We start from the raw sequence: 15,136 nt of genomic DNA, 5'->3' as shown, positions 1-15,136 counted from the left end.
TTTTGGCAGAAATTTAGCTGTTTTGGGCAGAGTTTGCTGCTGAAGCCAGCTGGAAACTCAGCCTACTCGTGCCTGCTTACAACCTAAATAGCTGTTTTGGATAATGATATATTTTAAGCATATTCTCATGAAAGTGAAATATAAATATAGGCAGTTCCTCTGCACATTCATTTGAATTGTTTCCTTGCTATAAATTCTGTGTGTGAGTTTGTTTTTCCTAAAGAATGGAAATATCCTTCTTTTTTTTCCATTGGTTTTATCAGTTGTGTTGCACTGCATGTAGGTTTCTCTTGAACTCCCATGTTTCTGCTCCTTGGTTAGAGCAAACCTGTCCTCTTTCCCCTCTTGTTGTACACTACAGCAGCAAGAAGCAGGGCAACTTTGCACCGAGGAGACAGACTCGGGAGGAGCTATAGATGAATCCTACTGCACTGCAGACTTTCTTACCTTTCCATTGTCACAAATGACTCCGCAATCACAGCTTGTCTCACCCCCATCTCCAGAGTCCAAAGTGAGTATATACTATTTGTTGGTAGGTTCTAGTGTGTATTTTTTATTTTTTTTTGCTTGAGCATAGAAATGTGGCATTTTGCTTACTGCTGTAAAGGGGGGGGGGGGCACTGAAAAAAGCTTATCAAAGGGGTCTGATGCATATACATTACAGTAGGGTCCAAAACGATTAGGTATACAAAAGCATGTTTATTCTCAAACTCAAAAAAGATAATCCTTTACACTGATAGTAGTAAGTATTAAACAAGTTCATCAGTATTTATTTACAATCAACAATTGTGAAAAAAAGATAAAGGAAATACAGTTCTTGCTAGTGTACCTGAACTACGTTTTGGACTTTACTATATAAAGGAAGTTATTTTGACATTCCATTGGACCAAGCTTTTCTCTATCTTTGTGCAGTACATGTTGTTTGATCTTTGTGTTTTGAGGGTTGTGTCCCATTGAAACCGTTAGAAATGGGTTACAGTGCCCCTGTGACATCCTATATTAATTTCCCACATTTGAATTTCAATTATTACTAGCTTACCCCTATTAATCTGAACAATCTTGAAGTTTGCAAACTTGCTTTGTGAAGAATTCCACAAATTTACTTAAACTCTGGAGATAGTCACTGTGCCCTGTGAATATTCACTGCTTTGTCAAACATTTCACAGAGCCCGTTTTCTGAAAGACCATTGTGAACCGGCCAAGATTCAAACCGTTAATGGCCAGGCAGAATTTGCCAATTTGATAGGTCAACTTGGGTACAAGCAGCCTGGCAGATTCTCTTGCGATTATTGCTAGCAGCTGCTATAGCCACTAGCCATAATCACTGTCTTCTCCCAGTAAGGATAGCTACCCTCACCCTTCCCCACCGGGAAAAGACAGTGTCCCGGCAGGAGGGATTTCCGCATCAATCCTGCCTATGTCGATTGGTGTAATCTAGTGAATTTCTTTCCTGCAACCTATTCAGAAAGTACAGTGCGGCTCACTCATGCGCAATAGGAAACTGGCTGTGAAGCCTGAAGGGTTTCCCTTGCTTGCAATGCCTGCCCCCGAAGCCGATTGGACGAATCTGCTTTGGGTGTCCAAATCGCGGGATCCCTGGACAGGTAAGTGTCCTTATATTAAAAGTTAGCAGCTACAATATTTGTAGCTGCTGACTTTTTTATTTATATGTTTATTTTTTTTATTTTATTTTAGACTGTAACTCTGCTTTAAGTACATTTAATGCAGTTTCTAATTTAAGCAACTTTTGCATTTTATGGATAGCATTCATAGCACTTTGCTTTCATTTGTTGCCTGAAATAGTTTTTTAATTATCTTCTAAATCTCAATTCTCCTGGGGTTCATTCTTTATCTGATATGGTTTTAAATGCTGTTTCCTATTTTCTGATTTGAATACGCTGACAGCTCACACTAACAATTTTGGACCTAAGTGTTGAATTGCAAAGCCCAGAGTAGCAAAGTTCATGTTAAGTGTATGTGTGCTTCCTGACTGAATTAGCTGAAGGTTTCAAAAAATAAAATCTGTGAAAACCTGTTTATGATGTACATGTTCCAACAAATGAACACATGTTTTTCAGCGGTAGCGCGTTCATTTCACTTTTTGTTTTTTTTGTTTGGTGTGTATTTTCCTATCTGCATATGTTTTTATTTAACTAGGTGCCATTTAGATGTACAGTTGTGCTCATAGTTTGCATACCCTGGCAGAATTTATGATTTCTTGGCCATTTTTCAGAGAATATGAATAACGCAAAAACATTTCTTTCACTTATGGTTAGTGTTTGGCTGAAGCCATTTATTATCAATCAACTGTGTTTACTCTTTTTAAAGCATAATGACAACAGAAACTATCCAAATGACCCTGATCAAAAGTTAACATGGTGATTTTGGCCGGATAACATGCACAGAAGTTGACACAAAGGGGTTTGAATGGCTATTAAAGGTAACCATCCTCATCTGTGATCTGTTTGCTTATAATTAGTGTGTTTATAAAAGGTCAGTGAGTTCCTGGACTCCTGACAGACCCTTGCATCTTTCATCCAGTGCCGCACTGGTGTTTCTGGATTCTGAGTCATGGGGAAAGCAAAATAATTCTCTAAGGATCTGTGGGCAAAGGTAGTTGAACTGTATAAAACAGGAAAGGGATATAAAAAGATATCCAAGTAATTGAGAATGCCAGTCAGCAGTGTTCAAACTAATCAAGAAGTGGAAAATGAGGTGTTCTGTTGAAACCAAACCATGGTCAGGTAGACCAACTACAATTTCAGCCACAACTGTCAGGACAATTGTTCAGGGTTTAAAGAAAAAAAACAAATCACTTCAGGTGAAATGCAGGACTCTGAAAACATGTGTTGTGGCCATTTCAAGATGCACAATGAGGAGGCACTTGAAGAAAGATGGGCTTCATGGTCAAGTCGCCAGAAGAAAGCCATTACTATGCAAATGCCACAAAGTATCCCCCTTCCAATATGCCAAACAGCACAGACAAGCCTCAAACCTTCTGCCACAAAGTAATTTGGAGTGATGAGACCAAAATTTTGCTTTTTGGCCACAACCATAAACACTACATTTGGGAAGGAGTCAACAAGGCCTATGATGAAGGTACTGTGAAACACGGAGGTGGATCACTGATGTTTTGGGGATGTGTAAGCTACAAAGGCACAGGAAATTTGGTCAGAATTGATGGCAAGATGAATGCAGTATGTTATCAAAAAATACTGTAGGATCATTTGCATTAATCAGCCAGGTAGGTGCGCATGGGACGTACTTGTATATTTCAATATGACAATAAACCAAAACACAATGCAGAGTCGACCCGTCATTGGCTACAGCAGAATAAAGTGAAGGTTCTGGAGTGGCCACCTCAGGCTCCTGACCTCAATGTCATTGAGCCAATCTGGGGAGATCTCAAACATGCAGTTCATGCAAGACTGCTAAAGAATTTATAGGAACTGGAGGCTTTCTGCCAAGAAGAATGGCTAGCTTTACCATCTGAGAAGATAAAGAGCCTCATCCACAAATACCACAAAAGACTTCAAGCAGTCATTGATGTTACAAGGTGCAATACACCGTATTAAGAACTGGGATATGTAAACTTTTTTGATCAGGGAAATTGTGATTATGATTTAAATAGAGTTGATAATGGCTTCAGCCAAACACTAACCATGAGTGAAATAATTTTTTTGTGTTGATCATTCATATTCTCTGGAAAATGGCAAAAATAATCATAAATTCTGCCAGGGTATGTAAACTTATGAGCACAACTGTATCTGTTAGCTTACTTCAACAATTTCCTCCTCCTGGAAACAGTGGAGTCACTAGGCTTGGTGTCACCTGCTGCGGTGAAACATGCAGTGCGGGGGGGGGGAGGGGGAGACACTGTTGTCTTACCTTTGCTCCTAGCTAATCCCCCTCCCCCCCCTCCTTCCCTAATCTACTCTCATAGCACAAATCCTCCCCAATCCCCCCTCCCCACCACCTCCCTCCTATCACATATACCCCCATTCCTTCTCTGAGCACAATGCCCCATCACCCTTCCTGGAAAAACCTCTCATCTCAGCACTGATTATTGTTACCCCAATTTCATTGTGTATAGTTCACCTGCCCTGTAAGTGCCGCCCACGCCAACCCTTAGGTGGGAAGCCAGGTAGAAGTGCAAGCTGTGCTCTATCAATGCTGTCCAATGGAGTGAGCTTCCATACAGCAGAGGGCACAGGATCGGGCTGTACACAGTTTGGTTATCCTGCCCCCTATCTCCTCCAATGACCACTCATCTCCCGGCAGCAGGGAATAAATCAAACACTGAACATGCTAATATAAGTGTCATATGCTTTATGGAGGATCGCTCTGCTGACAGGAGGGGGAGAGCACAGCCCACACTCCCGGCTCTCTCTGTCCTTTCTCCTCTGTGGGCTTCACTGCTCCAGGGTACTCTCCCCTTGTTCTGGCTACGAGTACGGGTATGGGGTAGAGAGCACATAGCGGCCAGAGACAACATCCATGAAAACACTGACCTGGGGGGCACAACTAAAATCAGCAACCCCCCACCCTCAGGTCTGGTGCTAGTTATTGCTCTTGAGCTGACGTTCATGGCAATACCACACATGTGCAGTGTTGTTGTGTGGTGTTCATCACTTTTTTTTTTTATTTTTTTTTTACCAATATTGCTATCAGAAGGGATGACAGCATCTCTTGTGATAGAATGGGCCATAGCAGATCCTCCTTTTGGAGACCTGGGGTCTATTCAGATCCGGATCCCTTGTGTGGACTCTAAAGCATTTGTTTAAACTGAAATTGGTTTGATCAGATGCTTTCACAAGCTAGTAATGGCTTGTTTACAACAAACAGAAATCAGAAGTGATTAAATCCTTGTTGCTTCTAGTTTCATAGACCATAGAGATGATTGGGGAACTTCTGTTCCTTCATCTCTATGGCCAGCCAGCCCGCCCAACCACTGGTTTCAGTTCTGGGGTACCTGATGGAATAAGAGAACCCAAGAAGGAATCGAGAGCGGAGGCACCTTCTGTCACAGAAAATTGATCCAGCTGCTGTATAGTTGCTCGTATTCGTTTTACGTTAAAGAGCATCGACCGCTTTAAAAAAAGATGCAACTGCAGCCATGACCCCGGTATAACAACTTAAACCCAATGGAGGGGTACTGGTACGTCCTAAGGGAAGCAGGTGATTAAAGAAGCCCTGTCATGGACAAAGTGAGGAGTGTCTGCACACATCTGCAACAATCTCACAAATTTGTGATGGCCAAATTCTGAGTTGTTCTGAAAGGCAAAGCTGTGATATGTCTTGGTAGTGTTGGCTCTTGCTGCACAGCTCCAACCCCAAACATTTATATTTGTCCATCTCTGTGATGGATATTTGTACTGGTCATTGGGGAGGAGGCAGGAAAGGGTAGGCAAGCTTTGGCACCATCAAGAAGTGCCAATTCTTTGCAAACATCTCATACCTGTAGCTTTTTTTCCCATGACAGAGGCTTTTAGGCTTCTCAATGTAGCCAGTTACATAGACCCTCATTCATCAAACTGCAGTGAAGCTTAAAGCGCATATCAAGCCAAAATTAAAATAAGAAAAAAAAAATCATACGCAGTACATATTTACAATGCATACATGTCCCTATGTTTTTTTTCTTTACAGAAAAATACCTATTATGTCAGGAATGTACTCATTTCTTAATTTCCTATTGTGGGCAGACAAAACACAGCATTTTTGTGGAGTGGCATCTACCCTGCCAAGTATTTTTAGTGTGTGTGTGTGTGTGTGTGTGTGTCTGTGTGTGTGTGTGTGTGTGTGTGTGTGTGCGTGCATGTGTGTGTTTTTTTTTTTTTTTTGTTTCGCTAAACTACTCAGTTCCCAAATCATAGGCACTAATTGACTTGTAGTCCCAAGGTAAGAACTGGGAGGGCTAAATCCCTGAACACAGGACCTGTAAAAAAGGATGCAGGGCAGCTGATTTATTTACAAGATTAGCACGGTTTTTAAAATACATTTTATTTAAAATTGAGCAAATAAAGTTTACATACAATCTTAGGTGTGCTACAGTGGCTTCTCCAGTTAATTTGCTCACTTGTGATAACATTGCTTGAGAAGTGGCTTTGCATGTCTTTTAGCTCTAATCAAAGCTTTTGTCTTACTAAGTTAGGCACAGCAAATTTTCTTATTTTTAAAGAATATTTAGCTATGATAAATGTGAGCTTAAAAGTGTCTATTAGAATTCATTCTTGCAACAAATTAAAGCACATTTCAATTACACACAGTCCCCACCAGCAGGCAGCTCTATTTTCTAAACGGAATGTCTAAGCCTTGCTGGTTTTATGTCGGTGATGCTTTTTAGCTGTTACAGTTGTTTGTGGGAGCTTTGTTTCTTGAATTGCCACATAGATTGATATGAACATGTAGTTTGCTTGATGTAACTTTCTTCTTTTTTACTTCAGCTTGATCATGATTTGAAACACGCCCATGAGTTGCGACAGGCAGCCTTCAAGCTCTACGCCTCACTGGGAGCCAATGACGAAGACATCCGGAAGAAGGTGAGTCTGGGAGAGGGGCGACCAGCGGTCCTGTCCGCCAGCAGACAGGGTGTGATGCCCACCTGAAAGAGTCACAAGGAAGAGACTTTAACAATGACTGTCTTGTTTAAACGCCAGAAGCAGAGACTGTGAGGGTTAATGGAGCAATGAATGAATGAGGCTATGCCTTTTTTGGCTTTATTTTTTATTTTTTGCCTTTAGAAACGTAGCCTAGCGTGACTGTCCGAGGATGACCAACACATTGCATTCCATTACGGTCCTCAGCTTTTAACCTTGCGCATTACGTATGCATGAGTTCAAATTTAGTCTGTAGATGGTCAGGTGTCTAGTGTTCTTCAAGAACTACCAACAGTGTCATAAATGTCCAAAGCTGCTTTTGCAAATAAAACACCTTTTCATTAGCAGCTGGGCCTGCAGACCTGTGTGTTGCATTATCTTCTTTTTTTTTTTTTCCATCTACTTTTCGGTCAACATTGAGAGGTAGATTGTGTGCAGTAGGTACAAGTTATTGGCCAAAATGTATTTTTCATACAGCAACAGAGTTTAAAAAATAAAATAAAAATGGTTAAGATTCTTTCTCCCTCCGGTCCAGGAGGCCCTCGACTGTTGCAGTATTTTAGGATATATTTTCCTGGATTATGCATGGGTGAGTCTAACCTTTTACTCCATGAAAACAAGTGGTCACATAATTTTTTTTTTTTTTATATAGTTTTGATCTCTGAGGGCAATTACAAGACACCTAGCCACTTATAGTGGCAGTGCATCTTCTGATCTTTGTAAACAATTTGAACAGCTTGTGGTGATCAAGTGAGAATTGCACCTTGTTGGGGTTCGTTTTTTGCAGTGGTACCCAATGCTGTAGAGCATGGGAAAAGTACAGTATCACACTTTTAGGGCAAAGCTTTCATCCCACCCTCAGCAGCATATACATACATTTGCTCACCCTCTGACTACTTCCTTCCGAGGAGAAAGATGAAGGAAATACCCGGTACTCCCGGGTATGGAAGAGCATGTAACGGCTCTGAACCAATCAGTGTTGTCACAGGGGAGTCCATAGCCCTGTATCAGCTACAACTCTGGTGTCTTGTTGCTCATGTAAGGAAGGTAAGTATATGCGCCTGTGGAGGTCTGAAATTAAAGTGAACTTTTTGTTTTGCCCATGCATTTTAGGGGTGCACATTTTGAAACCATATCATTATGTGAAACCTTTTGGGCCATTGCAAATTTTGCAGCGGTATGCAAAAACCGTTTAAATCACCAGGGTAGTGGTGTTTACCCTGTAGTAGTACCTAGTCTATAGATATTTCTCCTCTTGTTAAGATAATCCATTGCGACTAAAAGTAGTCTGCATGTTTATCCATAAAAAAAGTTGTGCAAGATTTTGCATTTACATCTAATGGCCCTTTTATTTCTGTATAGAATGAAAGCATACATCTTCACTTCTTGCCATTGATCCTCTAATATTCCTTTTATAGGTTAAACCTAATCTCTAGTTTTCCTTTGCCTCCTATTGTCAGTCGTAGCTTGCTCCCAGATTTCATCAGCATCCGTTATATTTTAGCATATACACAGCCCATTCACATTAGGGTGCTAATGGCGCATGCAGTGGGGTAGGTTTTTGTTGCTATTTTAGATAAAAGCCAAAGTATGTTGTCAATTTATGCAAACTAATTTGGAGTTATAGATGTAAACAAAATGTTCATCGAATTTTAGACTTTCCTAGCATGATTTTCACAAATGTGCTGTGTATCAGTACTGACTTGATATACTTTAAAGAAGTTGTTGGTAAGAGATTCCTACAAGTCGTGTGTTTTTTTTTTTTTTTTTTTTTTTTTTTTTTTTTTTTGTCTGTCTATTGTATTTATACCTTATCACTTTAAGCAAATGTCTTGCACAGACCAAGAGACTGCATTATTTTTGATGGTTATTGCAGTGTGGTTGCCTTTGTAAATGTTGTGCTTCTTTGAAACAGACCAGATACTGTATTGGACACTTCCCCATCCCTGCAAACTGAGACAGATCAGAGTCCTGTTGAAAACCAATTTTTCTATATTTGTTTTATGTGGATTGATTGATCACACTCAATTATAGCAGATTTTAACAGGGAGATGTCTTTGGGATTGGAAGATGAAAGCAGCAATTACCTACATTTTGCATGCCATTTACTTTCGGTGAAGTGACCTAAAAGAGTGTAGGTTTAGCGTGTCTGATGCAGAACTAGTAACTGTCAGGTGATAAATGCTTCCGTTGGAGTCATATTGTACAGGTGCTACGATTCCTAATGCAATGCCTTTAACGTGAAACTAGCTTCCTTATTTCACACTGCACCTGTTTTTTCATGACTGGTAGATTGGTTTTAAAAGCAAACTTCAAACAGTGTATCCAAGTAGAACGTGTTCTCTCTCCTGGCAATCTCCAAGCACTTTTTCTGGCTTGGCCAGGATCCATAGGAATAGACTACCCGCCCTTCCTATTCTCACCTGTCACTTCCTCACTCTTTGGGACAAACTGATCCCTAAACTATGTTTTTTAGATCATAGGAACTAAGACTATTTGTTTTCTTTGGGAATCCAGCATTCCCCTCTGTTTTAACTCGATCCCATTTTCTAATCCCTCTATCTGCCAAGTCATAGTGGTGATCCCTTCCGTCTCTATAGAGACTCTCCTGCCACACACACTATCCCATCAACTCTAAAGTGGCTAGTTTACCAACAGCTTAATACTTTTCTAGTCTCACTCCCAGATAAACAGAACATTTCATCTCTATCAATCTAATTTGAGAGCTTGCAGATTTCCAGCTGACCTCTGTCATTCTCCTCTCTCGCACTCATTCTGCTGTCCCCCGTTACACCAATCAGTGGTCCAATTAACTAGGGGTTTCTCTGTCCTCAAAGGCTTTTTCTGAATTCTTTATTTTTAAGGCATCAACTCTTCTTGGCAAACAGTCTTCCCCACATTATTCTACATTCTAACATGCTAAATGAGGTATCCTTTTGACATTTCCTCACACAGCTCTGTACTGTGATCCTACACACTGGCATCAATCTCAGCCACCTACCATTCTGGAGTGGGCTACTGAATTACATTTATTCCTGACAAGAAGCTCCATCTGACTCAGAAAATCAGAAACAGGGTTCATATACAAAGGGTCATTTTGGCTGTCCTTCAAAATCCACAGAAATTTTGTGACCAATTTAACACCCCCCTTTAAATCTATGCATCTTTTGTTCATATGTGGCAATGGTGGTGGTGGTGCCCCCAGTACCTTCCCTCACTACCCCTATGCTCTCTACCTTGTATCCCCACTAGTCTTTTCTCCCCAAACTACCCTTTTCTTGTTTTCCCTCCTTCCCTCTGTCCTTTTTTACATGTCTTGTATATGATTGTTCTGCCCTCACAATGTGTCTGAAGTACAAGGCCTGGCAAACATCTAACAACTTCCCAATAAAGACTGAGACCGTAGGGTTAACTATTGTAATCTTTTAGATTTTAGTTTCAATTTTAAATCTCTTAGGTTTTTGTAAAACTGAAAAACACAAATTATAAAGGTACACATTAGCATTACAAAATGGAAGTACAGTCGGGCATGCCATATTAGTGTAAGGCCCTAGCTAACATAAATGTGGCCAAGCTGAAAATCTCCCTGGCAGGAACTACTGCTTTTACGCCAAACCTATTGTTTTGCATTGTGGGCAAAAAGTTTGATTTTGGTTTGATCTGACCAGAGCACCTTCTTCCACATGTTTGGTGTGTCTCCCAAGTGGCTTGTGGCAAACTTTAGACGAGACTTTTTATGGATATCTTTAGGGCCGAAACAACTAATCGATTATGAAAATAATCGATTACTATTTTCTTAATCGATTAATTGGCCACTAACATAATGGGGTTAAAAAAAGAACTAAAATGAGCCCTTTATAGTACAAAAAGAGCAAATCGCTACTGTAAATATTACTTTCACTGTCCCATAGTAAAAAAAATTAACCCCTTAGCCCTTAGTGCCTACACACGGTCGGACATTCCGACGGAAAATGTCCGATCAGACCGTGTTGTCGGATAATCCGACTGTGTGTGAGCTCCATCGGACTGTTTCCGTCGGTATATCCGACCGACAAAGTTTTAGAGCTGGGCTATAAAACTTTCCGACATGATCCGATCGGACCTTGTCCGATCATGTGTAGAGAATTCCGATCGGACAAAGTGCCACGCATGCGCAGATCAAATTCCTAGACCAAAGCTATTGGCTTCTAGCCTGAGCGTAGTCCCGTCGTAACGAAATAATGTCATCACGTTACGTATGATCGGATTTTCTGACAACTTTGTCCGACCATGTGTATGCAACACCAGTTTCGAACAAAATCCATCGTACACAATCCGACGGATTTTGTTGTCCGAATGTCCGACCGTGTGTACAAGGGCTTACAGTTGCGATTATTTGCTCTTTTTGTACTAATTTTTGTTTTTTTAACCCCATTATGTCACTAAACATCTCAGGCCTGGGTCACACCTGTGTTTTTTGGTGCTTTATGCAGAAACACACAGTTCATTTACATGGTTTCCTATGGGACGTGTTCCCATCCATGATTTTTTCAGCTGCTGCATGTTTGGAAAGACAAGGACTTTTTTTTTAACACAAGATGGTGCTATTTTGTTTTTTTGGTTCAATATACTTCAATGGAGAAGCTGCAGAAAAGCATGTAATAACACAATTTGTGTTTTTTTTAATCTGCCCAACAACAAAATGGCCAAAAAAAAAAAATGTAAAAATGCAAATCGCAGCTAAATTACTTTTTTTTTTTTTTTTTTTTTTAAAGGTTGGTAACCGATTAATTGAAACAAAAATTGACCAACGAATCGATTATGAAAATAATCGTTAGTTGCAGCCCTAGATATCTTTGAGAAATGGCTTTCTTCTTGCCACTATCTGGCATAAAGGCCAGATTTGTGCAGTGTACGACTGATTGTTGTCCTATGGACAGACTCTCCCACCTCAGCTGTAGTTCTCTGCAGTTTATCCAGAGTGATCATGGGCCTCTTGGCTGCATCTCTGATCAGTCTTCTCCTTGTCTGAGCTGAAAGTTTAGAGGGACGGCCAGGTCTTGGTAGATTTGCAGTGGTCTGATACTCCCATTTCAAAATGATCACTTGCACAGTGCTCCTTGGGATGTTTAAAGCTTGGGAAATCTTTTTGTATCCAAATCCGGCTTTAAACTTTTCCACAACAGTATTACGGACCTGCCTGGTGTGTTCCTTGGTCTTCATGATGCTCTCTGCGCTTTCAACAGATCCCTGAGACTATCACAGAGCAGGTGCATTTATACAGAGACATGATTACACACAGGTGGATTCTATTTATCACCATCAGTCATTTAGGACAACATTGGATCATTCAGAGATCCTCGCTGAACTTCTGGAGTGAGTTTGCTGCACTGAAAGTAAAGGGGCCGAATAATTTTGCACGCCCCACTTTTCATTTTTTTTATTAGTTAAAAAAGTTTCAAAAATCCAATAGATTTCGTTCCACTTCACAATTGTCCCACTTGCTGGTGATTCTTCACAAAAAATAAATTTTTTATATCTTTATGTTTCAAGCCTGAAATGTGGAAAAAGGTTGAAAAGTTCAAGGGGGCCGAATACTTTCGCAAGGCACTGTGTATATCTGTGGTATTTTTCTTATCTCTCTCTCCAAAGCCCTAAGTCCTGTGCTTTGTTCTTTGGTTATCAGCATGATGACTTCTGACAAGTTCTCTGTCAACTGAGATAAAACCAGCCTGAATTTTTTTTTGGGGGGAGGATGTTCTAAATAGATTCACAGACAGCTGGTTTATTCACAGGGCAGCTCTGCATTGTTTTTCTTTTTCTGCCTATGCGGAGAGGGGGGTGTGTGCTTTTCCTCCAATCAGCTGTCTCCCAGTGTATGGCAAGAATTCACACCCACAGGTGAATCAAAGCGAAAAAGTGAAAACGTTATGTGTACTTTCTAAACCATACATAAAGCTGAAGACTGCAGATATACATGTAAAACTTGCATAGGGAAATTTGTTTCATCTGTTTATCATCTGAGGCTGTTCGCTTCACTGGGTATATGGAGGGTTTACATCCACTTTAAGAGTGGACAGAGCAGTCTACAGTAAGTCTGTTAGCTTTGAGAAGGGATGGAGAGGATGATGGAGGAGCAGAGGAGTACTTTGCCATCCTAGGCTACCAAGCAATGTGTAGCAAATGATGCATACCATGTAGGGAGACACAACTCTAGGCCCTGCATGCAAGCATGGCACCTTAGGATGCTGAAAGAGAATGGAGCCACCCTGAAACAAGAAACCTGGGGAGGGGAATCCTGGTACCAGCCTTAACAGAAACAGTCAAGGGCTAAACCATAAAGAAACTGCAAATCCTAGAAGTTATTAAATCTGCTGCTGAAAGTGCTGAAAAAAAACTGGGGGTTGATATCACTTTAAGGCATTCTAATGAATATACGCAATAAATTTTTGTATGATTGTCTTAGTGTGGGACAATATAATACAGTTCTGTTCTTGAAGTAGATCTGTCAATACTGTTAAGGTACAGCACTATAATGCAATTGCCTAGTAGTCTCTGCACATACTTTGAGGTACGAAGGCCAGCTCTCCAGGTGCCCTGAATGCCATATCAGTGTAAGTATCTAGCATGGCACAGGATTCCAATGTTTAGTTGGGACCCAGTAGACTGCTCCCAATCCACAGGTACACTTTGATTACAAATATGATTGAGAACTCACGTGACAAGGAAAATCACGTTGTTTTAAATGATGCCTGTTCATATCAATGTGACTTTTTGTGGTGTAATTTTGGAAAAGATACTTGTGCTACTTTGGTTGTGTTGCATGGAGTTTGCATATTCTGTGGGGGCAAACTGCACTGTAAACTGCACCAAAGTCACAGTAGTTTGAACGGAGCCTTAGGCCTGATTCACACCTATGCATTTTTTTGTTCATTTTGCAGATTTGCATTACAGTCTATTTACCATGGTTTCATATGAAACACGTTCTGTAGTGCAAAAAGTACTAAAAATGCATAGGTGTGAATCAGGCTTTAGGCATTGGAGGAGACTAGCTGCCTGCATTGCAAGCTGTTACGTATACTTAGGGAAGTGGCAGATTTTAATTAATTACTCATTTATTAAATTAATAAAAATCTTATTTGATACACAGGCTCTACAGTATAAATCCATTTCTCAGCCACGAAAAGTGGCTACCATTTAATTGAAATTGATATTCGATATGATCTTCTTGTAACCATGGGACAACGATGGAAGAGAAATATATATGTGTGTATGTGTGTATATGTGTATATGTGTGTGTGTATGTATGTGTGTGTATATATATATATATATATATATATATATATATATATATATATTATATATAATTACACACACACACACACACACTTTTTTATGTTTAACTTTCTATTTAACTTTTTTTTTTTTTTTTTTTTTTTATCTTCTATGTGTATTTTAAAGCATGCTGTATTAATCCTTGTGTTTTTATGATTTTTGTGAAACCATAAAATGTCCATCCACAAATGGAAGCCTCCACAAGAGAATTGTTGGCACCTCTCTTCTCTTTTATACTGTGTACCTCCTGCTGGATTTTGCTTCTAAGTGTAGCAATATGGTTACATTTAATGAAGGTACAACATTTAGCAACTCGCATGGTTGATGATTAAAACAGTCGCATCTAATTATGCAGGCATCCGGGGTAAAGCTGTCCACATAGACTGTTCTCCGTACTGCCGGCTCTCATTGCTGTCAGTTTGCAATCGTGACTGGGAAGACTACCCTTGTGGAGCACAGCACGGAAGGGATGAGTTTGATAGTGTGGAGGACAGTCTATGTGGACAGCTTTACCCAGGATGCCTGCATACTTAGATGTGCCTGTTTTAATCATCAACCATGTGAGTTGGTAAATGTTGTACCTTCATTAACCACTTTAGGACCACCGCATGGCAATGTACGTTGGCGCAATGGCACCGATGGGCACAAGCATGTACATGTACGTGCTCGCCTTCCAGCGGGTGGGGGGTCCGATCGGAGGATGCAGGAGCGATCCAGGATGAGGGGATGGCCGTTGGTTTCTGGCCATCCCCTCTCGATCGCTCCTGGCGAATGAGAAGCTTCCCCCGCTGTGTATAGTAAACACAGGCAGGGAGGAAGGGATGTCATTCTCCTCGGGGCGGTCTTTTTGACCGGACTACAAGGAGAACAGAGAAAGTAAGTGTGCACCAACACTACACTGACATGTAGGTACACATAGGCACACAAATCCCCCCCCCCCCTTCCCAGTCACAGTGTCCCTGATTGCAGTGATCATTTATTTACTGTGTTAGCTGTGTTAGACAGTAAAAACTGTCAGGGCAGTTAGTGTTAGGTCCAAGGTAGCCCCCTACCCCCCCCCCCAATAAAGGTTTAACCCCCTGATTGCCCCTAGTTAACCTTTTCACCCCCTTTTGCCAGTATCACTAAGCAATCATTTTTTTGATCGCTGCATTAGTGTCACTGGTGCCGCTAAGTAGCTAGTTATTTTTTTAGGTTCACCGCCAGGTTTTTATAGCGCTAGGTAC

General features: G+C 40.7%; 1 protein-coding gene across 4 annotated transcripts in view; it reads left to right on the top strand.

The window, feature by feature from the left end:
• ARMC8 (armadillo repeat containing 8) overlaps positions 1-15,136 on the top strand; it is a 185,267-nt gene that overhangs the window by 72,790 nt on the left and 97,341 nt on the right. For 2 of the 4 annotated variants that reach the window (XM_077448425.1, XM_077448424.1), the window contains exons 12-13: positions 362-511; positions 6,444-6,539. In XM_077448425.1, coding sequence (XP_077304551.1) covers positions 362-511; positions 6,444-6,539 — 246 coding nt within the window. The remainder of the gene's footprint in view (positions 1-361; positions 512-6,443; positions 6,540-15,136) is intronic. The other 2 variants (XM_077448427.1, XM_077448426.1) reach the window with 1 other exon arrangement.

This window comes from Lithobates pipiens, unplaced genomic scaffold, assembly GCF_037356315.1.
Source record: "Lithobates pipiens isolate NorthernLeopardFrog02 unplaced genomic scaffold, aLitPip1_a1.2 Scaffold_22, whole genome shotgun sequence".
NCBI classification, from domain to species: Eukaryota; Metazoa; Chordata; class Amphibia; order Anura; family Ranidae; genus Lithobates; species Lithobates pipiens.
The sequence above is the reverse complement of the archived record's forward strand: the minus strand, read 5'-3'. Positions and strand labels throughout refer to the sequence as shown.